This window comes from Protopterus annectens, chromosome 5.part1 (genome assembly GCF_019279795.1).
Source record: "Protopterus annectens isolate FY-2018-M chromosome 5.part1, PAN1.0, whole genome shotgun sequence".
Lineage (NCBI taxonomy): Eukaryota > Metazoa > Chordata > Ceratodontiformes > Protopteridae > Protopterus > Protopterus annectens.
In genome coordinates, this window is record NC_056736.1 from 735328288 (window position 1) to 735355693 (window position 27406).

General features: G+C 39.0%; 1 protein-coding gene across 5 annotated transcripts in view; it reads left to right on the plus strand.

The window, feature by feature from the left end:
- Nucleotides 1-27406, plus strand: part of DCLK1 (doublecortin like kinase 1) — a 2564464-nt gene that overhangs the window by 2342915 nt on the left and 194143 nt on the right. For all 5 annotated transcript variants that reach the window (XM_044073374.1, XM_044073373.1, XM_044073375.1 and 2 more), the window contains exon 15: nucleotides 8124-8204. In XM_044073374.1, coding sequence (XP_043929309.1) covers nucleotides 8124-8204 — 81 coding nt within the window. The remainder of the gene's footprint in view (nucleotides 1-8123; nucleotides 8205-27406) is intronic.

Below are 27406 nucleotides of genomic sequence, written 5' to 3' on the forward strand. Positions count from 1 at the left end.
CATAGGAATAAAATTAGGCAACTGATCACAGGGAAACATAACTCGCCTAGTGCTATGACTCTTTAAAGAGACACTCTTAAAAGTGCTTGCTACCCTTTCAAGCAATTAATTGAATCACTTCCGAAATCAAGCAAGGCCATACATGGTATCCCTGGTGTAAATTTGTGTCTACTCATCTGCAGTCCTGAGTAGTGAGCTCCTTTTTATTATGGGTCTATTAACATGGAGGACAGCACAGTACTGCTATACAAAGCTCTGGCTACAAGGCAAGGCAAGGGGAATGCAGCTGTTAGCAAAACGGTTAAGGTGTTTGCCTCATAAATACAAGGTACAGGGTTTGATTCTCACATAGGACAACTAGCTAGGCTCAAAATGGCCTGAAAGGGCAGCTAGCCTAGTATAAACTGATGAATCTTACTGTAATAACAGACTGGGATTAGCAACAGTGCTGTGTCTATGTCCATCACTATGTTTTGCTCTGCCTATTAGGATCAGATATGTGAAGGCAAAACATACTACTTGAGAGGACTAAGCTGAGGTAAAAATATAATCTGCCTTTCTGTGGTTGACACTGGCTGAGGCATTTCATGTAACACCATGGCAGGTATGCAATTCAGCTGTTTGACTTGCACACTTGCCGTGACAGTGAACCAGCCACATAGTCCACGTCTCACTTGTGGAACTGTACACTACATTTAGGAATCTGAAAACTTGTCCTTTTAGTTTTGTTTAAAGTATTTCAGAATTGCGAGGAAACAAGAGCTGCTATTAGAAATTAAACTTGTCTTCCATGCTAAGTTCAGTGTTTTGAGACTGTAATATAGTACTTTGCTTTTGGTTAGTCAGTATGCAAAGGTATCGGTCATGCTTAAACAGAAATGATGCTTATTATCAGGGAATACCAAGGCTGTCTGGACCAACGGTGGACTGTTAATGTGAGGTGCTTGTCTTGTTTTGCTTTGGGGGAACATTCTGAAATGAGAGAAATGGAGGGCAGGCATAAATCAAAACCCAAGAAGAAGCAGCTATCATCTGCATCATTTTGAGGCATAAGAAAGCAGAAGGTTTTTGAGTTCATTGCTATGGTGAGTAGCAAATAGAGTTACATAGGAAAGGCATTACATGGGAGTAATCTGTTGAAGAATTCTTGTATCATGTTGTCGTTTATGGACTAAGGCATTTATTTTTTTTTGCTTAAAGGCTCTTCCTGTGGATATTGCAAGTCTTGTACATGAGCTACTGATAGTTAAAGATTGTGCTGAAAAGACCTTTCCCATTTCCAAATTGTCTCCTTGCAATGTTGAAAAGCTCCTGTTCCTTGTAGTTTGTTTACAGACCACATCACCATCATATTGTCTTTCCTGATTGGACAACAGCCTGTCTGTGCATTGTGCTGTCAGGGCTCCGTATACTGTTTCCATGTCCTTTAAGTTGATATGAAGTGATTTCTCCTTTCGGCACCAGTTGCCTTAGAGTAATACATTATTGAAGTAGACTCATCAAGCCTGGTCCAAAAACTCTTTGCATCTCAGATGGTGGAAGTAATGCCATTCCTATACATACGTTGTTCATCTTTGACCATTTTGGAATTCCCTCTTTAAGTCCCATAGGATAAGAACCATCATAGCCAGAGGATATGAAGCCTGTTTCTAAATGGTTCTCAGATGTCGTTGTGTTTTCGTTCTATGTAATCATGCCTGAGGGACCAGGAGAATACAGGAAGATATTTATCTCAGGGCTGTCAGAAAGTGCCTTATGTGAAAGCTTGAAGTACCAGTATGATGTGTGGGTCAATAGATCCTATACAACAGGAAGAGGAAACTAGTACAGAAAAGAGAAAAATCCCAAGAAGGAAACTAGTACAGAAAAGAGTAAAATCCCAAGAAGGGAAGACATCCCTTTTCAGTATCAGCAAGAAACTATGATCCCTCATAAAATCATCCAAGGCGAGATTCGAAAGAAAAATTGCCAGGGACTCCAAGGCATTCTTTAGCTATGTCAAGAATCTAAGTGGCAATTCTCAGATCTGCTCGGAGTTAGTGCAGAATGGCACAAAATAAACTGAACTGACCGACATCTCCAACATCCTGGCAGACAGATTCAGTGCAAACTTCACCCCCCTCTCACCCCCAAAAGGGCACATAACCATACCAGAATAATGTAGTGCCCCTGAAATCACAGACAATCAGGTTAAAACAGCCCTCTCCAAAGCCAAAAACAAACATCAGTGGGGCCTGACGGTGTCCCAGGCTGCGTCCTACACGAGCTCCAAGATGAACTAACCCCTTACCTAAACACACTGTTCAGATTCAGCCTCTCCACAGGCTATGTGCCCATAGAATGGTGCACAGCAATGGTTATTACACTCCACAAAGGTGGAGCCACAACAGATCCCAGGAACTATCGCCCTATAAGCCTGACTAGCTTGGTCTGCAAGGCTATGGAGAGCATCATCATGGATCTCATTAACAGAGACATTGGGAACCTCCAAACACTGAACCCTACCCAGTTTGGCTTTGTTAAGGGCAGATCATACCTCCTAAACCTGGTGGACTTCTTTGAGACAGTTTCCAAGGCTATAGACGAGGGAATGGTGGGTCCACACAGCCTACCTAGACCTCACAAAGGCCTACAACACCATTCCCCATTCAGGTATTATAGACAAGCTCACCAGCCTGAACATAAACTCCTACATCACAAGATGGGTTGCCAACTGGCTCACGGACAGAACCCGCATGGTAAGAGCAGCAGGAACTAGGCCTGACTCTAAACCGGTTACAAGTGATGTTCCCCAGGGCTCAGTCCTAGGACCCCTCCTGTTCGGCATATACTTCTCAGAGATACAGGCAAGCACAGGAGGGCTATGGCTGACCAAGTTCACTGATGATTACAAACTAGGGGCTATAATTGACTCTCCGGCTGACACAGACATCCTCCAAAAGGGTCTCACTGAGGCAGATACCTGGTGTCAAAACCATGGCCTCAAGCTAAATGCCAAAAAGTGCATAGTCATCCCCTTTGGAAAAAACAAAGTACCCACAAGCTACCACATAGGTGGTAGCCCCCTAAATACGGAAGATGTAATAAGGGATCTGGGGACCCACGTAGATAGAAACTTCTCCTTTGATAATCACATTGCCAGTGTGGTTAGAAAATCCTTCTTTGTGGCCCACCTAATCACAAAACGGTTTGCATCCAGATCAAAAGAGGTCATTGCGCCCCTCTACACATCACTCATCAGACCCATCATAGAGTACAACGCCCCATTTGGGATGTACCTTATAAGACACCTGCAACAGCTGGAAAGACCACAGAAGTACTTCACCAAGAGGATCACTGGCCTCAAACAGATGCCCTTTGCAGCTCCACTGAAGAAACTCCAGTTGTACTCAGTTGCATACCACCTACTCAGAGGTGATCTCTGCCTGACATACAAGGCCATGTCCAACCCAGAATTGATGGACATGCTCCACCTAAAGAAAACCATATCCACTTGAGCCACACACTCTAGGGATCTAAATCTCACCACAACAATAAATAGGACCTGCTGGAGGGATAGATTCCTGTCCCAGAGACTTGCTGTGCTCTGGAACAAGATTCCAAGCTACATTAGCAGAGCTGCTCACTAACCCTCTTCAAGAGAAACCTTGACGAGTGGATGGGAAACAGAAAGTTTACCCCAGGGATCACTTCAATGGCTCTACTGGACAGAGGCACAGGGAACTAATCTAAGGGGGCAGCGAAAGCCAACACATTCTGGCTAGGCTTATAAATGCTTTCAGGCAGATAGCCTAGTACCTACCTATGAACCTATGAACATATTCCTACCACTGTCAATCATCCATGAGGGTAAAATAATTATGGAGCTAACATTTGGTAAATACTCTGGTGGCTGCAGATACTCAAAATTGCAGAGCTATTTTGTGAGAATGTTTCCATGGAATGTGAAGCTGTCCATCTTTCATATCTAATGTAGCCATGTGAGAATCCCTGACGTATGAAAAAGTAAAGTCTTCAAAGTCACCATCCTGAACGCCTATGCATTTCTGAACTTGCTGAGATCCGGTAAGTCCAGAACTAGTGTTGAGGTGTTATCCTTTATTTTTTTATTTATTTTTTGGAATGAGAAAGTAGCCTAGAATAAAAGTCTTGCTCTCTTTGACTAGAAGGATCTTTTTGGATGGATTTATTTGCTAGAATTTGATGCACTATTTGAAGAGATAGCTGTACTTGATGAGTTAATAGATGTGCAGCTAACTTTGTTAGTAGTTTTTGGACAGTGTTTGCAGTATCTGTTTGCGGTTACATGTTGCCAGGTATAAAGATAAGACTGAAACTTGCCTCCTAGGGGAAGATTGACAGGTGAAAATTTGAAGATCTCTGTATCCTCCCTTTCATGACAATCTTCAATTGTCGTTAAATGGCTATCCTATAAAACTCTTACACTGATACAGTGCAGAGAAGGTGTTTTCTGCTCTCAACACATTTCTTATTTATAGTGAAAGTCTTTTGAGACAGTGCATGGGATGCACAAGGCTATCCTTGAATAAGAATCTTGTTCAGCTTTTCTTTTCTAAGTCTACAATGATTTCATCTGCTGGTGGACCAAACAAAAATTATTGAGCCTTAACATTCAGAGTTTTTGATCTAACATTCCCATTATATTACTTTGTTCTTAGCAAAGCTACTCTTCTCAAAAGTGTGTCTGATATGGCAGTACTTGTATCATTTGTAACATCATATGTGCATTTCAGGGTATGACTCTTGTGGAGATGCAGGACACTTTTTAATGGGGGTGCACAACTTGGACAATACTCGGGGGGGGGGGGGGTGCACAGCTTGGACTGCCAGTAAGCAATGGGTGTAGTCCTGTCATCAGACAGAAGGCCAGGTATTGACGTATATATGTGTTAGAAAGAGTCTAAGGGATGAGAGAGGATGGCACATAATGGAGAAGTGGTGCAAGAGAATGATGTCATAATTATGGAGAATGATGTCATAATTATGGAGAATTATGTCATAATTATGGAGAATTATGTCATAATTATGCCATAAATGTTGACGTTACAAGGGTGGGGCTGGGATGCAGAAAAGTAGAAAGTATGAGAAAATGTGGTAACAAAATCTTGATGAGAAAATCATTGACTGGGGGAAAGAGGATGCTTCCTTAACCCTGATTTTAAGATGAGTAGAAAGATAGTTTGTGAGTAGTGCAGAAGGGAGATGCCTGGTGGTTAATGTAAAAATATAGGGGGGGGGGGGTGATACTTTATATGAGAAAGTTGTAAGCAGGAGGATCACACAGACAAATTTATGAGAGAATTGGGGAAGGCTAGGATGAGACATGAGAGATCAGTGATAAGGGAGTTTAATATAGCATTGTAGAGTAGATTGCATTGTATGGATTACACAACAGAGAGGAAATTAATTAAGTAATCATGAAAAACATGAAAGGAAATTTGAAGGAGAAAGGTCAGGGAATACTTGGAGCATCAGCAAGGGGAAAAGACAAGGAGATCCTTTTTTAAATAACGGGGATGAGCAGGGTGGTAGAACATACAACCTCTTTATGTTATTTGGAGAGCTGAATGGGTGTCAGAATGTTTAGATGGGGAGAGAAATATATCAGACATGGTGTTTTTCAGGATGACTATAAGAAATGACTAGGAGGTTGATAGATAATTGAGTGGAATAAAATGGAAGAGTAAATAAACAGAGGGATGAGGAAGGTGGCAGAGAATTATAAGAGATGAGACGTAAGACAATGATACTAGTGGTGATCAAACCAAATGGGGTAGTATTTATATACCTATACAGGAGTAAAATGAATGCAGCAAAGGAGGGAAAGAAGAAAGAATTGACAGATGGAAAAGACACAGGCAAAAGTGGTAGAACAAAAAGGGATATGGGATGCAAAGCAAAAATTAAATGAAAGAAACAGACAGCACACAGAGTGTGAAGAAAAAGTATGTGAGACGGCAGAACAAAGTTGGAAAATGTTGAGTGACAGACTGAAGAGTCGAATAATGAAAGGAACAATAGGAGGGCTGCATCTGAAAGATGTGATGAGAATAATGAGGTCATGGAAGTCTTCATGACGGCTTTGGGTTTTATAGAGGAGAAAAGAGGAAGAGTAGGATGAAGGCTTTGGGTTTTATATAGGAGAAGAGAGGAAGAGTAGGATGAAGGCTTTGGGTTTTATATAGGAGAAGAGAGGAAGAGTAGGATGAAGGCTTTGGGTTTTATATAGGAGAAGAGAGGAAGAGTAGGATGATGGCTTTGGGTTTTATATAGGAGAAGAGAGGAAGAGTAGGATGAAGGCTTTGGGTTTTATATAGGAGAAGAGAGGAAGAGTAGGATGAAGGCTTTGGGTTTTATATAGGAGAAGAGAGGAAGAGTAGGATGAAGGCTTTGGGTTTTATATAGGAGAAGAGAGGAAGAGTAGGATGAAGGCTTTGGGTTTTATATAGGAGAAGAGAGGAAGAGTAGGAGGTGCTGCACAAACATATGAAAGACTGAATGATGGAAAGGAAAAGTTTAGCAGCTATAAGGGATAGGAACTCCCTCTTGTGATCAAAGGAATAAATAAATACATAAATAATAGCAACTTTACTATATTTCAGCTCAGTGCTATCAAGACACCTACAGCACAACTTTATTTACAATGATCTGGGAATAAAGAATTTATTAACAAAGGCACAAAGAAAGAGGCCAGTAGCAGCACACTTCTGCATTCTGATAGCAATTACACTGTTTACTTAAAAAGTGAATAGAATTCAGGGATAAACTGCATGTGAGTAGGGTTACTACTAAAAAATTGCTAAAAGAAATGGAAGATTTGAAAAGGATGCTTTTGTTAAGAGATTACCTTTGTACCAAATGAATTCTGCTGTGACTTTAGAAAGCTGTAATAAAGTTATAAGACCACAAGATGGCAGTAACGTGCAATTTTTAGCATGAGAAACTCCTTTCCCAGAACTAATGCAATGTTATCAATGTATTCTGTGAATTAGAAAACTATGAAATATATTATTTTAAACAGCTGGACAGCCTTTAAACCTACTTTTTTATATAAATAAGAGAACCCAGAATCTCAAGGAATATTTTACTGACAAAAATGCTGCAGATCTGCGTAAAAGGAACAGAATATTAAAGTGTTTAGACTGTAAATATTACCAGTTTATAATGAGATATTTTCTGTACAATTGGCGTACTGAAACATTACAAATACGCATTTTTTTTAATTTTTAAGTATATGAGTGTAATATAGATTGCACAGTGCTCTGGAATGGATACATTCTATTGTGGAAGAGCTTTAAGGACACTGAAATGTACAATTTGAGAACATTTAAGTGTAGTAAAGGTTTGCAATGAAAATGACGCTTTATTTGGGCATACAAAAGTTTGCACAAAAGATATATTTATTCTTTGTTTTATATAATTGATTTTGGGATTGGGATAGAAAATGCATTAGATTTAAACAAACTAAGATAGCAGTTATTATTAAATGCATGTATTCCACCAGGGTTTAAGGATACCCTAAAGTTTAAGAGTAAATTGATAACTGAGCCATTGTAGTATCAGGCTCATTGGTGCTTTTTAATTACCTGATGTTTTATTATGATTATTTAAGGAGAAAGTTATATATGTTCATCAGTCTGATGAAGTTTTCTGAGAGAAAAAAAGCTAACTGAAGTGTGGTGCGGTACTAATAAATCAAATTGGTAGTCTTCCTTGCAGCCATTTTTTTTAGACGTGAAAATGTCTACATTATGAGAGACACTGGAATAATGTAATAAAGGTTAACAAGTCAAAAGTGTTAGTGTTTACACTGTAAATGTATTTATTGTACCATTTAATGTTCATATTTCCTTTCAGTACTCATTAATATGTATGTTTGCTGACATATTTTAAAATATATGTTTAAAATCATTTACTGCTAGCAAAGAGCCAGTAACAACTGTCAAATGACATTGCTGTCACTGATCGCCTCACTTGACTGGCTGTTCAGTCAGTTGTCAGACGACACTACAATATTGCCCAACATTTCTATGTAAATGAGGACTTCAGGTTTTCAGGTATTATAAAATATATTATAACAATGAGTTATTTTATTTCTTCAGGAGTTGATCACCATGATGCTTCAGGTTGATGTGAACCAGCGGTTCTCTGCCTTGCAAGTGCTCGAACATCCCTGGGTAAATGTAAGTACAACTTATTCCTTTTCATGGTGCTATGCAATGACACTTTGAAATAATGTGCAGTTTCACTTGCAGGCGGTACTAACATTCCTCAGCAAAGAAGAAACTTTGGTATACTTCATTATACTGGTAATATTAGTACTTATTAACAATCTTAGTATAGAAAGTGCAGGGTTGGGTCTTGCCCCATACAAAAATGTCTTTTTTTTTCATCCAGACAAAGCTATGACTGGATCTGTTTTTCCTCATTGAAAAATAGTGGAACCGTGAATTTGATCAACTCACTTAATCTTCTAGTTTATTTCTGAAAAGATACCCTTGTGTCTAGGGACAGCGTTAGGCATATGTGGACTAGGAAATCACCTAGGGTGACATTCTTGTGGCAGTTTGGGGGAGCTTTTTCCTCTATTTATTTATTTGAGTAATGTTTTATTTATCTATAAAAATAATAAATAAAGCAGTATTAGTAATTTAAAATAAAATGCACTGTCAGAATATCGGGTACTCCAGGTGATGGAGCACCAACTGACTTGCTAATATTCAAGTCATGTTACATGTGGTTAAACTCTGCAAAGTCACCGTAGTACAGTACGGATCTCACAACATTCAAACTATAGACATGAAGCCACATCAAGAAATCATTTGTAAGCGTATTAAAACCAGGTATTATCAATTAAGTTCTGAATGAAAGAGAGGAGAGGAATATCACGGTATCAATGAGGTGAGTGTTGTTTGAATATTTGCAATAATCTTGCTGGCAATGATTAAGCAGATTTTTTTTTTTTTGGCAATTTTTCCAGCTTTGTCATTTGTGTGGGAGGATGTGAAGAAAGGAATGGCTCAGATGAGATGTGTTATTTCTGTTTTTCAGTGCTGGCAATGCTCATCCAGATGTTTTGGACAATACTTCTGGCTATTTAATATGTATGTGAAGTTGGGATGAGAGGAATGCTGTGGTGAGAAGTGTTACTGTTTTTGCTGTAATGCCATCAGTGATCAACCAAATGATTTGGGCAATATTTCTGGCTGTGCGATTTGTGTGGGCAGCTGGAATAAGAAGATGGTGGAGTGATCTAAGTGTTTATTACTCATTTAACGATAATGCTGTCAATCACTATCCATGCAGATTGGGCAGTATTTTTCTGGCTTTGTAATTTGTATGAATCAACTTTGATTGGAATACGTTAATGTCTGAAAACTTGTTTGTGTGAGCTGTGGAGGTGAAATAGTATGTGGCCACATACCTCTCAACCTCTTAGTGCAAGAAATCTGGACAAACCCTGACAAAATGGGGGGACAAAGGCCCACAAATAGGGACATATTTTAAATATTACTCTGATAAACTTTAGCATACATTTTCTGAAGGATATGAAGTCTGAAATTCAAATGTATGTCATTATTTAGTGACTCCAGTCCTCAGCTCATCCCAGTGATTTGCCAGAAAACCACAGGTTTTAGGCGGAACAGACCAAAATATGAGACAAAAATCTGGACATTCTCCAAAAATCTGTACAGTTGAGAGATATGTGTGGCCATCAGAATTCATGGCTATAACTGCTGGGTCAAGGTTGGCCTGATGGAAGTAACAGACCTTGAGTTTGCTCACTTTAAAAAGTTACTATCTTGCTTTGAAGGGCTAGTAAGCTTTTGTGAGAAGTAAGCTGGACTACTTTACTGGATACCTGATATTCACATCCAGTGTAGGTGTAATTGTTGTGGCTGTTTTCAAGGAAAATGACTAGCTGTGCCCTGCTGTTTGCTTATTATTTTGGCTTCGCAGGATTAATCATCTGATTATATGGAACAAAGTATAATATTTTAATATGGCAAGTCTTTGGAACAAAGGTGAAATGCATTGCACTGTCATCCCCTTTTATCACAATCAGTTGTCTGAACCATACATAGAAGTGCTCTAACTGCTTGCTGGGGGTTGTCTGGATGAAATAACTGATTTTGTTTTCCCTTGCTCAGTTTAACATTCATCTCTCAAAAAAAAAAAAAAAAAGAGAGAGATAAATGAATCACAGAATACCCAGTCCTTAAGAACTTCTGGGAGTTGGTGTCCCCCATGTACCAAGGCTGTATAAGTGGATTTAGATATGGGCTTAGTAATCACCTCAGCCCTGAGCCCCACCTTTTCTAAAATCAGCCGTGTGTGTGGGTGCATACAGAAGGCCACTGTACTTGTGTAGGGGGATAGTGACATCGTTATTTCTTTAACATTCCTCCCAAACCTCAGCGGTCATTATATCTTGTGTTGGGAAGGGGGCAGTGTGGTCATTATTTCTTTAACTTTTCTCACAAACTTCAGAGGGTTGCAAAGATGGTCACTATAGCTTGTATAGGCGCACTGTAATGTATGTAGAAGCAACAAGTTGGAAATATTATTGCAATCATTATTTTTTTTTTTCATTTTCCTCACAAACATCTGATCCTTAAATGAAAACACTGGTTGCTATCTTTTAGGAGAGAGTAACTAAGCATGTGTTTATAGATGTCTGACAGCAAATATGTTTTATTTATTTATTTATTTATTTGACATCTGTTTACCGAGAAAGTCTAACTGGGATAATATCCCATTTTTATTGGAAGCCCAAGAAGAAAAGCTCCTCATCGACATAATAGGTTCATAGGTTGGTACTAGGCTGTCGGCCCTAGGGCCTATACATGCCTAGCCATAACAATTCCCTGGATATTTCTTCCCACAATATTTACTTCTCTGGACCCCTGTCTATCAGGGAGACTAACATGCTCCACGGGGTGAATTTCCTATCTCCTATCCAATCATCAAGGTTCCTTTTGAAGAGGGCCAAGGAGGCGCTCTGCTTGACATGTATGGGCAGTCTCTTCCAGAGTCTGGGGAGTCTCTGGGTCAGGAACCTAAACCCCAACATGTTTTGTTCATTGTAATGACAAGGTTAGATCCCCGGAGCGTGTGGCTCTGAGGGATTGGGATTTCTTTAAGTGGAGCATGTCCAACAGCTCAGGGCTTGACATGGCCTTGTATGTTAAACAGATATCGCCTCTGAGTAGACGATATGTGACAGAGTATAGCTGGAGTTTTTTTTAGATGGTCAGCATATGGCATCTGCTTTAGGGCTGTGATTATTTTAGTGAAGTATTTCTGTGGCCTTTCCAGCTGTTGCAGATGTCTTGTGAGGTACATACCAAACGGGGCATTATACTCTATAATGGGTCTAATGAGGGATGAGTACAGTGGGACAATGACCTCCTTTTTTCTGGATGAAAAGCCCTTAGTGATGAGGTGTGCCACATAGAAGGATTTCCTGACTATTGTGGCGATGTGGTTATCGAAAGTGAGACCACTGTCCTCCTGTGTCCCTAAGTCTCTCATCACACTTTCAATGTTTAGTGTACTGCCACCTATGTGGTAATAAATGGGTACATGTTTTTTTCCAAAATGGATAACTATACATTTCTTGGCATTAAGCTTGAACCTATGGCTGTGGCACCAGGCATCTGTTTCTGTAAGGCCCTTTTGTAGCATATCCACATCATTTGGGGATTCAGTAATGGCTCCCAGTTTGCAGTCATCTGCGAACTTTGTTAGCCAGAATCCCTTAGTGTTGGCCTGTACTTCAGAGAAGTAGATGCCAAACAAGAGTGGTCCCAGGACTGAACCCTGAGGTACTCCACTTGTCATTTGTCTGGAGCTGGATTTGCAGTTGGCTACTTTTACAGTGTGGGTTCTATCAGTAAGCCAGTTGGCAACCCATCGAGTGAAGTAGGGATTTATGCCCAGCTTAGTAAGGTTATCTATGATTCCAGAGTGGGGGATGGTGTTGAAGGCCTTGACAAGGTCCAGATAGGGTGTGTGGACCACCTTACCCTTGTCCACAGCTCTGGAGACTGATTCAAAGAAGTCAATCAGGTTCAGGAGACAAGATTGGCCCTTCACAAACCCAAACTGGGTGGGGTCCAGTGTTTGAAGGTTGCCAATGTCTTTGTTTATAAGTTCCATGATATTGCATTCCATGCCTTTGCAGATCAGGCTTGTCAGACTGATGGGACGGTAGTTCCCGGAATCCAAGGTGGATCACCCCTTGTGGAGTGGGATAACTGTAGCTGTGCGTCACTCAGTGGGCACGAAGCCTGACGTGAGGCTATGATTAAACATGACACTTAGGTGAGGTTCCAGTTCATTTTGTAGTTCATGTAGTACACAGCCTGGGATGTCATCTGGTCCCATGGATGCTGTATTCTTAGCTTTGGAGAGTGTGGTTTCTATCTGTGTGGCCGTGATTACCGGAATTTGGCAATCTTTTGGTATTGAAATGGGCCCTTTACATGGTGAGAGGGGGGTGAAGTTGGCACTAAATCGATCTGCCAGGATATTGGCAATATCCTTGGGATCAGTATATTTAATGCCATTCTGTTGTAGTTCAGAGCAGATCTGAGCATTGCCATTTAGATTCTTGACATAACTATAGAATGCCTTGTGGTTGTCTTTGGAATCTTTGGCAATTTTATTTTCGTAACTAGCTTTTGAGGATTTTATGAGGGATCTCAGCTTCTTACTGAGGCTGGTGAGGGAGTTTTTTGCATCCTGGGATTTTCCTCTTTTCTGCAACAGTTTCTTCCTTCTGTTGTATAGTTTGTTTATAGCAGGGGACCACCAGATCGGCTTCCGTTTTTTTTTTTTTGGAGAAGAGCATCTTGGTTCTATTTGGGATGACACGATTCATGCACGAGTGGATGTGCTCGTACAGTGCCTTAGTGTAGGATTCTGCAGTCAAACTTTCAGATCCTGTCTGCATGGGTGTCATGAAGTTTGTCACTTCTGACTTCAGTAGCATGAAGTTGGCTTTGGAGAAGTTTTTTAAGGAGGTTTCCTTACTGGGGGGGGGGGGGATGTCAAGGGTGATTTGCTTATGGTCAGACCTGACCAATGAGGGGGTGACCACTGGTGTGGAGCATCTGTCTCCTATGTTGGTAATGACCAGGTCTAGGATATTGGAGCCCCTGGTGGGACAATGGATTAGTTGATCCAGGGCATTGGAATTTATGAATTCTAAGAACCATTGGGAAAAGTAGTTGGTACCTGAGTAGTTTTCCCAGTTAATGGCAGGGTAGTTGAAATCATCCAGTATTAGGGTGTTTGGTTGTATCTTAATAATTTCCAGTATGTTTAGAAAGGTGTAGTGAGAATCTTGGGGCATGGTGGGGGATCTGTAACAAGCTACAATTTGGATTGCAGTCTTACCTAGTGTTAGTTGCACCTGGAGAATTTCAGATGCATTGTGTTGGGCAACTAGCCTGGAGGTGTGAATATCCTTGGTGAATATGGACACTCCTCCACCTTTAGTGTTTCGGTCTTGTTTTTGTGGCTGAAAAGTGTGGTAAGAGTTGTAGCCTGGTATTGCAGGGGTGCTGTCTGGAGCCTTGAACCAGGTCTCAGTTACTACACAGATATCGATGTTCTCCATTTTTAGGAGAGCCTCGAGAGAGTGCATTTTGAGGTTTAGACTTCTAGCATTGAGCAGCATTACCTTCAGATTTTGCATGCTTGTATCTGTTACAGTGGTGGTTTTATCCTTTAAACCTTGCCTAAAAAAGGCACTATAGGGGTGGCAAGAGCTTTAGCCAGTAACCTGAATCCTAGGGATGACAGGTGCAGACCATCTCTAGCAAAGCATCGTGGTTTGTCGATCATGTCTTCCCAGGCAGACAGATACTGGATCCCCTTTGAATGACACCAGAAGCTTAGCTAATTGTTGAAGTCAATCATTTTGTCCTTATACTGTGGTATCATTCTGGGCGAAGGCAGGATGCTACTCAGGGCTAGGGTCATACCTGCCTGGGTGACATGATCCAAGAGCTCTTCTATGTCTCTTTTCATGTAGTCCAGAGAGGTACGTCTCAATTCATTCACTCCAGCATGGACAATGACAGAGTCATATTTGTACTTGTTGTGGAGTGACTTGAGTGCATACGTTATGTGGTGGATGCTGGCACCTGACAGGCAGCTGACTGTAATTTTCTCCTTGTTCAGCCTGGTGAGTGGGACATCAGTGTGCCTGACTATAGAGTCACCTATGACTAAAGTGTTGGGTACATTGTCTTGCCTTAGAGGCTGTTGTTGGGTGGCACACTGGTGTTGTGAGCTATGTGTCCATTTGGTTGTGACTGGTGTTTGTTTGCGTTTCAGCTTCGGAGGTCCTTGTTGCTTGGGCAGGTTAATGTTAAGGGCCTCTGCATATGTGGGTTTAATGTTGCTATGTGTGGGTGTTGATGGTGTGGGTTTTGAAGGGTTATGAGTTGCTTGAGGTGTAGTGCAAGTGTTAACCTTCTCCTCTTGACTGTCCAGCACAATCTTGGCTGGAGAGAGCTTTGCTTCCAGTTTGGCTATGTAAGTGCATCTCTCACAGGTTGTAGTGTTGGGTGGTAGGAGGAGAGGATTGTCTGTGTACATGAGGCAGTTGCCGCATAATGTGGTTATAGTTAAATAAAATTATTACAAAACATAATACAGAAGAAGAATGACATATTAACTAAGTAAAACTTTCAACTTCAGCTCATACAATGTGAACCTATACATACATACTGCAAACATTTTTGGTTGCGAGGGTGGCCTAATGGTTAAGGTGTTTGTCTTACAAACACAAAGTGCAGGGTTTGAGTCTCATAATGAATAATTAGCTAAGCTTAAAAAATGGCTCGCAAGGGCAGTTAGATTAGTACTAATCTATTTGGACAGCTATAACAAGTTGAAAAAGAACATTGTCAATGGATAAAGTATTCACAAGTTGCGGTTCAAAGAGATGACACTGAGTACACTCTTTGGAAAAGAGGCAACTAGATAATATAGCCTAGGCAAAAGTAGATTTAATCTTTATCTAAGAAATAGATTTTATTAATTCCTTCTCTCTGAACATAGTCAAAGAGTGCTGGAGGTGGGGAGGCTAGTATGGGGTAACCATATTTTTATTTTTCCAGTTTTGTCCTAGTTTGACATTAGAAGGATACTCAGAATTTTTGAGGGGTAGGGGCATGCAGTATATAAATATGACAGCAGAAGCTTGAAATTTTAATCCCAATTTAATACCGGGGGGGGGGGGGTACATGGAAAGTGACTACCTATTTTGATGGGGGAGTAGGAAGACAGGTACTGTACCTAGATATGATACATGTATCCACACAAGCATTTTTCTTCTTAGTTTATTCAAACTAGTGTTTGGTCAGTTTTGAGCATGAAAACTTGGATGCAGGTTATTTCTTCACCGAAATAAAAGAAAAAGAATAAGATTGAATTTCTTTTCATTATACATACTTTTTTGTTCTGGCCATTGTTGGATCAAAAGTTTGGGAAAAAGCTGTAAACTGCACCTCAAAGCATCTATAGCCCCATGGCTTCTGCATGCCTAGCAGCCCCCAGACCCCCCTGCTTAATTTAATTATTACAGGGTAGTCTTGGTCGGTCAGGGTGTGTGGAAAGGGTGCAGGAAAAAGCAACATTTATTTATTTATTTTATTTATTTACATTTGTTTACTGGGAAATTCCGACTGGACGCAGGTCCTTTTTCAGCGGATGCCCGGGGAGAAAAGCTCCACATCATGTACATGATAAATAGAGATACAAAATTACAGCAATAATAAACAACATTATAGGTTGTTGGCTTTAATACAATAACAAGATATTGATCATCAACAGTATATACAGTAAATGTTGCAAGTTATAGTATATACATTATAGTATATATATTTACAGTATATACAGTAAATGTTGCAAGTTAAGATAGTTAAAGACTAAATTTCTTTCCTTGGTCATGTTTTCTGTTCAGGCCATCCCTGGATGAAACTGTTCTTTAAAATAAACTCTAAAATGCATGTCAGACCCTCTGGAAACCTCATGGATTCTGGGGGCCGAGTGGTCCCCAGTTCCCCAGCTTAATATAGTTATTTCCACTGCGGTTATTACAGTCTAGTCTTGGTCGGTTAGGATCTGCTGAAAGGATGAAAGAAGAAAAAAGTTGAAGAGTAAAATTAAATTTCTTTCTTTGATCATATTTTTTTGTTCAGGGAGTCATTAGAGAAAAAGATTGTTTAAAAATAATCTAAAATGCATCTCAGTTATTTCCACTGCAGTTATTATACTCCACTTTTGCTCAGCTAGAATATGTTGAAAGGATGCTGGAAAAATGAAAAGTTAAAGAGTTAGGCTAAATATCTTACTTTGATCATGGTTTTTGTTTGGGCAATCACTGGATGAAAAGGCTGTTTAATAAAACTTTAAAAGTTACCGCGAAGCATGTAGAACCCCCATGACTTCTGGGGACCTCACAGCCCCCAACCCCCTTGCTTTTTGCATTTGTTTCCTCCACAGTTTTCATGAATGAATAACTGCAGGAAAAAAATTAAGAGTAAGGCAAACTTTGAGAAAAGGAAGGAATAAAAAGTAATCTGGACAGTGTATGTAGGCCAGGATGAGATTGGGGGGGGGGGGGTGCCATGAAGTCTTTTTTGCCTAAGTACCAGTTTACCTAAGGCCAGCCCTGCTTGTTGTATCTAATAGACTTTACCCAGTTTACAAATAAGTAACATTTAAAAAATGGATTTTAACTTTAGTGTAAATGCACAATTCAGCATACTGTCTTTTAATGTTAACATACTATCAAGACAGAATTGGCCAGCCTTTCCGTCTTGGGTTATTGGCTTTACTATTTCAGTTTTAAAGTATTTTTTATTTACATTTATTCCTTTCTTTCTGAAGCCTCCAAGCATTTAACTCCTGAGCTAACTACTAACTTGTTTTCCTTGAATGCTAGCATGTTAGTGTCATTGGACTTATTTTTTTTATGTACTATGGATCTTTTTGAGTACTGGGGGTATATAAACAGTAAGCAATTATTTTCAGTTTTCGGGAACATAATGAGCTAACCGTAACTCTGTTTGTATGACGGATTTTGATTACCAAGAGGTTGGGTCCTAATTGTATAAGGAATAACTGATCATTTTCAGTTTTCAGTAACATATTGAAAGCTAGCCATCGAGCATTTTTTATTTTTATTTAAACTAAAATAATATTATTACTAAAGAATACACTGCCAAATGCATTGTAAAGTTGGAAACCCCTGTGCTGTCTTCAAAATAATTTAAGATCTGCTGTCTCATGTACAATAAAGTTCCATGCCTGGAATCATAATTTTTATGTGGACTAAAAAGTAGCCAGCTTTATTCTGTTGCAGCATTTCATGTCATTCCAAGTTTGTGCATTCATTTACAACTTTGGAGTTGTGGGACTAATTCAAGCATGCTTATTTTACTCTTGGCCGGTACTGCAAGTGTCGGCATGAAAAGGTTCTGCAATTTGTGTTTGTCTAGATGTGGCTGTTAGACAGTCTAAAAACAGACTAGACTTTGTTTAGGCAGGTGGTAGTTAAGACCACAAAAACTGGCCTTTAAAAACTAATTAAAAACTAATATCTAAGTGTTATCCCTTACTCTATTTCTTTAGAAAAGTCTTTTCCACTTTGATTTGCCTCCTGCCTATATGTGACTCCAGAGAAAGCCATTTGAAACAATACTTTTAAGGGTCTTATATGATGCTAAAAATTAAATTATAACTGCATCATCAAGAAACACTAGAAATATCTGACTGTTAAGAAACTTTCTGTCCATAAGGCACATTTCAAGGAGACAAATGGTTGAACAGTGAATTTTATGAAATTTCACAGTCATAAAATTTCTTTGTTAAAATACTGTGCAACTCCTCCTTTTTTATAATTTTCTTGGTAATTTCAAAAAGCTTTGTTGGGCTACATATGGTCTTGCTACAGAGGCTGAGTTCCCAGAATGCATTGCAATGAGAATGGAAGCAGCTGATTTTCTGTTGATGTTTTGTGGTACTTTTGCTTGCATGTTTAGGCTGATAGCAGTGCCCATTTTTCATGGTCAGAAAAACAGGAGACGTTAAAATTTTGCAACAAAATGAAATGGTTTAGTCCCCATGTAGTTAGGTAAAATAAGATCAAACAGAAATGAAATAAGACGTTTTTTTCATTGCTGTAAATCAGTTTCTATATGACAGTACAGAGGTTTCGTAATATTCAGTTTTCCACGTATTCATTGTCAAAAAGCATATAAGAAAAGCACAGATGCTTGTATTGAGGCACAACAGTTTTCCAGCCTTGGGTGCGGTGAGAAGTCTCCATCCCATAAGGAAAAACAATAGACCACAGGGAAAACTGGTATTGTGAGCAACAAAGCTGACACATGCATTGTAGACAAGCTTAGTTGGGACTCAGGGTAATTAAGCAATTATAATTTGTTTAGAAATCAAAACTTCTTTATGAAAAAAAAATAGATGAAGTTTTGATTTCTAAACAAGTTAAAATTGCATGATTACTCTGAAATCTCTGGTGAGCTTGTCAACAGAGCATGGTTCGTTTTTCCTGATTTTTTTAGGATTCTCAGTCAGAAGCTTTGTTAGTCACAAGTATTACACACACACACACACACACACACACACACACACACACACACACATGTACACACACGTACACACACACACACACACACACACACATGTACACACACGTACACACAAACACACACACACACACACGTATACACACACACACACATACACACACACACACACACCCACACACCCACACATAAACACACACACACACAGACACACACGTACACACACGTACACACACACACACACACACACACGCACACACGCACACACACGCACACACACGTACACACGTACACACACACACACATACACACACACACACACACACACACACACACACACACACACACACACACACACACAATCACACACAGCTATATATATATATATATATATATATATATATATATATATATATATATATATATAGTATATATATATATATATATATATATATATATATATATATATATTAATACTCTGCATATGTTATCGTATGTTAGTATGAGCTGCCGTATAAAATTACACTATTTTATATTGCTGCTAGAAATAATAGTTTTAAATAAATGCAACCTAAGATAAAATTAAATAACTATTAAAAAATATGAAGTTCCTAATAGTTCTGAATGTATCATAATAACTTATATGTAAATCAAGGGAGCTGTAGAACTTGATGAAGCACAGTTTATCAAAACCAGATTTTTGTGGACCCAGTCTATCTTCTCAAGTGTATGATAACTGATAAATTAATAGGGCATGCAGCGTGCAAAAATAAAATAAAATATACATTTTCTGACGTCAGCTGTTAGACACGTCTGTTATCAGTCAGTTCATTTTCATTTAATTTTGTTTGATAAGATAGAATTTGGTGAATTTCGATTTGATTAATACTTGTTTATCCATAAATTTGGTTACTGGCAACTGTTACATCACCCTGGTAGCAGAGGAGAGGGGAATTTTACCTGTAATGCCAGTACCCCAGATTTGAATATCTTCCCAGATCTTTTTTGAGTAAGAAGGAGTGCCTCTTGAGGTGATATTGCAGCACCTCCTACTGGAGACTGGAGGTTTTGCTGCAATGGGTTATGGTACAGGCCACACCAGTGAGAAGAAATACATTCTGGGACATATCTTTCCAAAGTATATGCAAGTGACTACATATCTGCACCCCCATTGATAGAAAGGACTGGATAGGTCAGCATTTCTCCCAAACTCCAGTCCTTGCATCTTACGCCTCTTTAACACTTTTGCGTTTTCCCACTTGCAACAACAGAGTGCCCTGATTGCTACAGAGCTGACACCAGATATCAGCAAATTGAGATAAAATGTATGTAAAAAGTTAATAGTAATTCAAACCACAGCACAAAAAAATACTAGAAACTAAAAACCTTTAAAAGTATCTACATTTTGAACAGTAATGATATATATATATATATATATATATATATTTTTTTTTTTTTTTACATAATTTTATCTTTTTTTGTGCACCTTCACTTGCCTTTTGTTACATAATTTTATCTTTTTTACAAACCTCTACTTCTTTTTTCTTTTTTTGTGGTAATTATACTTTTTTTTACACTCCTCCATTCCAGAGGACTGAGTCTGACAGCTCCTGTACCTGCGCTCAATTGGTCCATTCATTCTGCAGTAGCAAAGGTGAGGCGAACACTATATGGCCCATTGGTTCCTGCCTTGTAATCCCCAAAGAGCAGATCTGCTCCATGATAAGAGTTGGATGGTAGGAAGTGGGCCAACTTGATGGTCCTGCAGAGTGCCCTACCTGTCCCGTTGCACAGCATACCCCTGCGGTTGCTCACCTGACTGCCTCTATAGCAGTGTTCTTAGCAGATGTTTGACACTGCACAATGAATTCCTACCATTTTAGGGGAAGTGTGCCACTGCACAATGAATTTCCACCATTTTAAGGGAAGCATGCCTCCTCACAATGAATTCCCGTCTTTATAGATGTCATCTTAGTGGAAGTATACCTCTGCACAATGAATTCCCCCTGGCTCACTGTGCAAGTTGCACTAGGCTCGATCTCCATGCTGTGAATACCTAATGATATCACTAGGTGTGCACCTTTATACTGAGACAGATTCTCTCACCACCCACAACTAGAAAGGGATTCCCACTCCCATTTTTCACAGCCAGCTCCTATAGGCACCAGAGCCACAATTCAAACCTGGGTCACCTGTGACAGAGTCAGTGCTGTAACCCTCAATCCCATGAAGCTGGTAGTAACTGTATGACTTTTGTTTTCTTTACTTTGTTATGAGTCAGTTAATTTTCATTTAAGTTTGTTTGATAAGTCTGGATTTAGTGAATTTTTGTTCAGTTCATTTTCATTTAATTTTTTTTGATAAGTCAGGATTTGCTGAATTGTGATTTGATAAATGTTTTTTATCCCCAACTGTGGCTACTGGCAACCATTGCATCACCCTGGTGGTTATTAGCAGAAATGGAACATGATATGGAATACATGCATTTTTTTCCTAAGGTATAAGTGCTTGAATTACGTACTTGTCTGCAATGCCTTTTCTAAAACAAATGTGCCTTCCTGAATTCACAACACAATGGAAAAAGGATAACACATAAGTTTTGCCAAAACTCAAATACATTCTTCTTCTCCGTTGTGTGTTAACTTTAGAGCTGGTTATAAAATTTAATAGGTGGTATTGCTGGGATGCAGCCCCCAATGTACGGATATGCAAAGCCCCTGCCTAAAACCTTATTGTTATTTTGCGGCCCTGTGGTCTTAGTTGTGTGAGTTCATCATGAATGTGTCAAGTCTTTACCCAGATCCCTAGGATACTACTTCTGTTTCTAAGGGATTAATTAGTATCCCCTATTAGAGGCAGATTCCAAAACAACTTATGCTCTGGTCAAGTCACTACTCTCAGTGAATTCTCTGTAATGTCATAGCTGTAACTCTTGAGAAAAGTCTTTAACACTTTGTTGTGCAGTTTGTACAGTTAGGGAAATGAACATGTGGCCATGGGTCTGTATCACAGTATTGAAAAGTGATTTAATCGAATGGCACTATACATCAAACTGCCATTCATCGAGGTGTTTATAGTGAGATTGCGGTACAGCGAAGATCGGAAAATTTGCCCTTTCCTCACTGTACTGCGATCTCAGAGTTGGCATATATAATTACTGGGGAGGGGGGCACAGCCTCCCACAACAATGACTTCGATAAATGGCATTTTCGATGTAAATGCTGTTCAACTACAACACGTTTCGATTTCGTAATATAGACCCTGTGGCCATAGGTGGATGCTCTCCATATTCCTGACTTGATGGTTATCACTGTAGGTACAACTCCATACATTGCAGAATGTATACATTGGAAGTGCGCACTATTGTAATGTGGCATGTCATATTAGAACACCCTTGAAGTAATTGCAGTGTAGGTTAATAGGAAATTAGATCTGCGTCATGTGTAGGTTGCAGTGACGGCTGGTGACTTCAGATTAAAGAGGGGCTGCAGGAGACAGCTGAAAGAATGGGGCCAATGGGAAGGGGTGTGGCCAACCAGAATGGGGTGGAGCTATGCTCAAAACCATAACAACTAGAACATTAATTAAATACGCTGTCCTGGGTGCCAAACCGTCATTACGAGCGTCCAATCAAGACAACATGAAGTGTAGAAGAAAAAATATTTCAATGTATTGGCTGCATGACAACTTACCTAATATCTAGATGGAAATACAAAGGTTGTGAGGCATGAAAAAATAAACTACTTTTTAAATACATTACTGGAATGCCAATCAAAATCAAGTATAAAAAAAACAAGCAGCACTCAATTCAAACCACTTCTTCTTGCACTGCAGTTCTAATTATAATTTATATTCAGCTTTATAAAATTACTGAGTAACATGCTGAATGTAGCAATCTCTGTGATACCCACACTTGTAAAAATATTTCTTAGCCAAAAAATACCTGCTGCCTGACAACAACTGTCTACTTATTTCATGGGGAAGGCATGATCAAAGTAAAAAATGAACAGCAAACAAGAAACAAGCTCAAGATAAATTGCTTAAAGGATTACTGCACAAGTTATGGACCACACATGATAGATTAGCATTCTCTTTAGTTTATGGGTAAAGCCTGCAAAGATGACTGCAAGTCTCCAACAAATGTAATGAGCTTTTAAAAATACTGTAATCCTGTCCTTTATCACAAATACTGTCATATGCATTTCAAAACCTAAGGCTTATACATTACCTAGTTATGTAAATATTCTCTGCATGGCAACAACAAAAAGGCTTTCAATGTTGGTAATTCTTTAACAGTATGCTTATTAAAGCTTACTTGCATCTTACAATCTCTGACAAGCTTACCTGATGGTCATTAAAGCATTGCTATTTAAACACAGAGCAATAGGGCACTGCGACAGCATGCATTTTCTGAATAATAAGAAGCATAAATCATCAGTATAAAAACATGACAAAAAAACAGAACATTCTGCAAAATCAAGGGCAGATGAATAGCCACAGTCGTACCTGTGGTCTACCTTGGATGGGGGGGGAATACTCTGCACACTTACACTGCATAACTGCTCCTTGCCTTGCTTGGACACATCCAGAGCCACTACAATGGGGAGTGGGGTGCAACAAGTATGTCACAATTTGAAATGCTTCTGGCTGATGGTGATGTCTCTGACACTCATACCTCTCAACCTCAGAGCAAGAAATCTGGACAAAGCCATACATAGAAGGGGGACACAGGCCCATAAATAAGGACAATTTTTAAATATTGCTCTCATAAACTTAGAAAGATAATAGAATAGTAGGTCTTGCATTAGTATGAATTTTTGAAGGGTATGAAATCAAAAACTCAAATGTCTGCCATTATTTTCTAACTTCAATCTGTAATGATTTGCCACTAATTTGCCAGAAAACCACAATTTTATGAAAAACAGACCAATAAATGTGATGCAAAAATATAAAATTGGCACACAATACAGCTGGAAACCTGTCAAAGAAGGGACACCTTTTTAATATTAGTACTGTTAACTTGAGCAGCTGACAAAATAAGAGCATCTACATGCATTTCTGAAATAAAAGTAATCTATAACTCTGATCATTACAGTTATTTATAATTGTAAACCCTCCACGTTTTCTTCCAAAACTGCCATTTTACCGAGGGATTATTAGAGGGAGAGCAACATTTTGAGCCAAAACTGGGGACAGTTGAGAGGTTTGGATATTCCTAATTCTATAAAGCGATTTATTTGCACGTACCTCTCAACCTCTTAATGCAGGAAATTTGGACGAGGCAAAATATATTGGGGGGACATACAAACAGTACTAAAAGCTGCTCTTGTATAAACTTAAGACAGTTGATAGAATAACAGGTCTTGCTTTAGCATGCATTTTTCTGAAGGTTATGATGTCTGAAACTCAATGTCTATCATTATTTAGTGACGTCATTCCTAAATGATTTGCCAGAAAACCACAAATTTTATGAGGACCAAAAATAAGAAGCAAACATCTATTCATTCTGCAAAATCTGGACAGTTGAGAGGTATAATTCAGCCGAGGCTGTCTTTGAGTTTGCTGCCCTTCCCCCTCACAGAATCATGGTCGAATGGAGCCTCCCCCCTGCAGCCATTTCAATGTCCCATTCCTTGGTTATTTCACCCCATTTATCATAAACACTGTAATGTGCATACTGCTTTACTTCTGTGATGATTTGGATTTAATTTGAAAGTTTTATTTTGCATTTTACAGCACAAACACTAATAGATATCTGCTAAACAAAGCAATGCAGTCTCACAATGTAAATAGACTTAGCATTAAAACTTCTCTGCCCTTGAAACTCGCATTCATTGAAACAGCATTGAAACCCACATTCAAAGAAAATACATTTTGCCAATGGTAGATAAAGGTTAACTTTGGGCTATTTTCAAATCATAGGCCCCTTGAACAAGAAACATACACGTGCTTTTTGATACACCTTCCTGATTGTATTAAATTATATTCCTTGTACAATACAGTACAGTTGTTAGAGGGCATTTTAAATTTATTGTTTTGAACATTTTTCCAGTAAACAATGAGACAAAATGCATGCACCAATAATGGCAAAACTGCCCAATTCAGAACATTTCCATCATAAAAGTCTACTCAAACTTCTACAGTCTGCCAGAATCAGTAAATATGCACAATCTCTGAAGAAGTAAAAGTCATCTAAATAATTCCACATTAAAGAAATCTAACTAATGAAGAGGTTGCTGCTAGCAAACAACTTTATATGCCATTGTTTCATCTACAAATAAAGTGCCTGTTGCCCTTGAGGAATAAATCGCCTATGTTGCATTAAAAAAATGATAAGCTAGTAACATTGCAATAGGGAATGGATGGCAAACTGATAACAGGTTCATAGTTACTAGGTATCTTCACCAAAAAAGACTACAGCATCCACCCCCTTTACAACACAGTACAGTATCAGCAATGCATCTACCTAGTGTGGGAGTAAAACCCACAGCCTTCTGCTTCAAAAGCAAGTACGCTACCTGCTGTGCTATTAACAATGCAAGTAGACTTGGCATAAGCAGCACTAAACTTTTGTTCCCCTGCAGCTCTCAGCTCCTTGCAAAATCTACTCAACACTCAGCTGTATAACTTTGCAGCACAAGAAATATGGAAAAAGCCAAAATTTATTGGAGGGGACAAAAGCCCAAAAACCAGGGACACATTTTAAACATTGCTTGTATAATGTTGGAAAGTTGCTAGAATAAAATGTTGTGTTACCACCATGCATTTTACTGCCAAGTCTTGAACCCAGGGCACCCTGTGAAAAGTAGTCAGAGCAACATACCACTATGCCAAATCAGCTGTTTTGTGAAAAAGAGGAAGACTGAACCTTAAATGGCTACCATTTAGTGAATTCAGTTCTCACCATAGCTGTCAACCTCTTAGCACAAAACACCTGAACAAAGCCAATAATGGGGGAATACAGCCCCCAAACATATTCAGTGAATTCAGTTCTCACCATAGCTCTCAACCTCTTAGCAAAAAACACATGGACAAAGCCAGTAATGGGGGAATACAGCCCCCAAACATATTCAGTAAACTTAGTTCTCACCATAGTTCTCAACCTTAGCACATAAAACCTGGACGAAGCCAATAATGGGGGAATACAGTCTCAAAAATAGGGACAAATTTCAAATATCCATGTTATAAACTTAGAAAATTGTTAGAATAAAAGGTTTTGTGTTACCATGTACTTTCTGAAGAATATGAAGTCTGAAATTCAAATGCATGTTATTTTTATTTATTTAACATTTGTTAACTAGGAAAGTCTGACTTGGAACAAATGCTAATTTACAGCAGAGGCCCAGGGGAGAAACACTCCAGACACATGTCTTTGTAAGATATGCAGATTCCACACAGAAGGCACCCCAGCCAAGAATCAAACCAGAGAACCTATTGCTGTTAGGCAACGATGCTACCAGTGCACCACTGCACTACTGACTTTGCAAGGAAAAACAAACATACAGAAACCACAGATTGTATGAGGAACAGAAGAAAATATGAGGCAAAAATCTGCTAATTTTTTTACAAATGGTGGTGGGTAGGGAATTCAGGCCCTTGCCACCTGTACCTAAGGTACAGGGTTTAAGCCTGAGGTATTCTCTACCCAGCACTATGTGTTGCCTCCAGTTACATACACACAGGATCCCAGTTCTAGTCCCACACATGAATAGGGCTCTACAAGCAAGAAACATATTAAATGACAAAATTACAGGATTATAAACCTAAGGTTTACTTACAAGAGAGACTGCTGCCATAATGTAGCTCTGGAGAATCCAAAGTTTGAGCAAAAGAGGAAAGAAATAATATACTAATTGTAGAGGGCCCTCTGAAATATTAAATGATGCCTTTAAACCTGACTCAGCTAGTGCATCTTACTTCAAGAGAACCTATGCAGTGAAAAGGGCACAGTGTTGTTATGTTATTTGCTTTGACATGTCTTTAATACACAGTAGTGTGTTCCCTAAGCAATGCTGTTTATAAGCTGGTAAGTAGACATTTCTGTTTACACAAACCTGGGCATTTTCACTCACGTGATGCTTCAGGAGATATTCTACAGTCTACATTCCTTACTGTTCGCTCACTACCCATCATAAGGAGTCAAACAATCTCACAGTCTCACAATCCCATACTCCTGTATGACCTGGATCACTGACAGCAAAGAGAGCAACTTGTCTTTCTAGCCGTGAGTTGGGTTTGTTTCATATTTTATTAAATTCCCTCAACATGTCTGGAAAAAAAAAACATCACTATATGCTGTGAAGGCAATGCATTATCCTAGAATGTCTAGCTGATCAGTAACTATTTTAAAACTTTACTTGGCTGGTAACCAAAAGATTTACATTTTCTAGTATCATGCCTAGTGACATTTAGGGTAGTACTGGTAGGTATCTCAGACTGGAATGGTACAATGATGTTATGTTCAGTGGGAACATGGCTCTTAAAAAGAGTAATAGTACAACTTTTAATTATTATATTGTATAACTTCGATACTAGATAGATCTAATTACAAACAAGGCAAACACAGTCTTCTACTCTGGACCATGACCATATATGGTCATCTAAATGCAGTCAGTATAATGGCAGCTATACTTTGTGATCATATCAGCAAGTCGCATACACAAATCTGATAATGAAACAAAGTTCCTCTTTATTTCCCACAAGTACTCACTTTTCAGGCTTCCTTAGATAGATATAAAATGCATCATGTGTGTAAA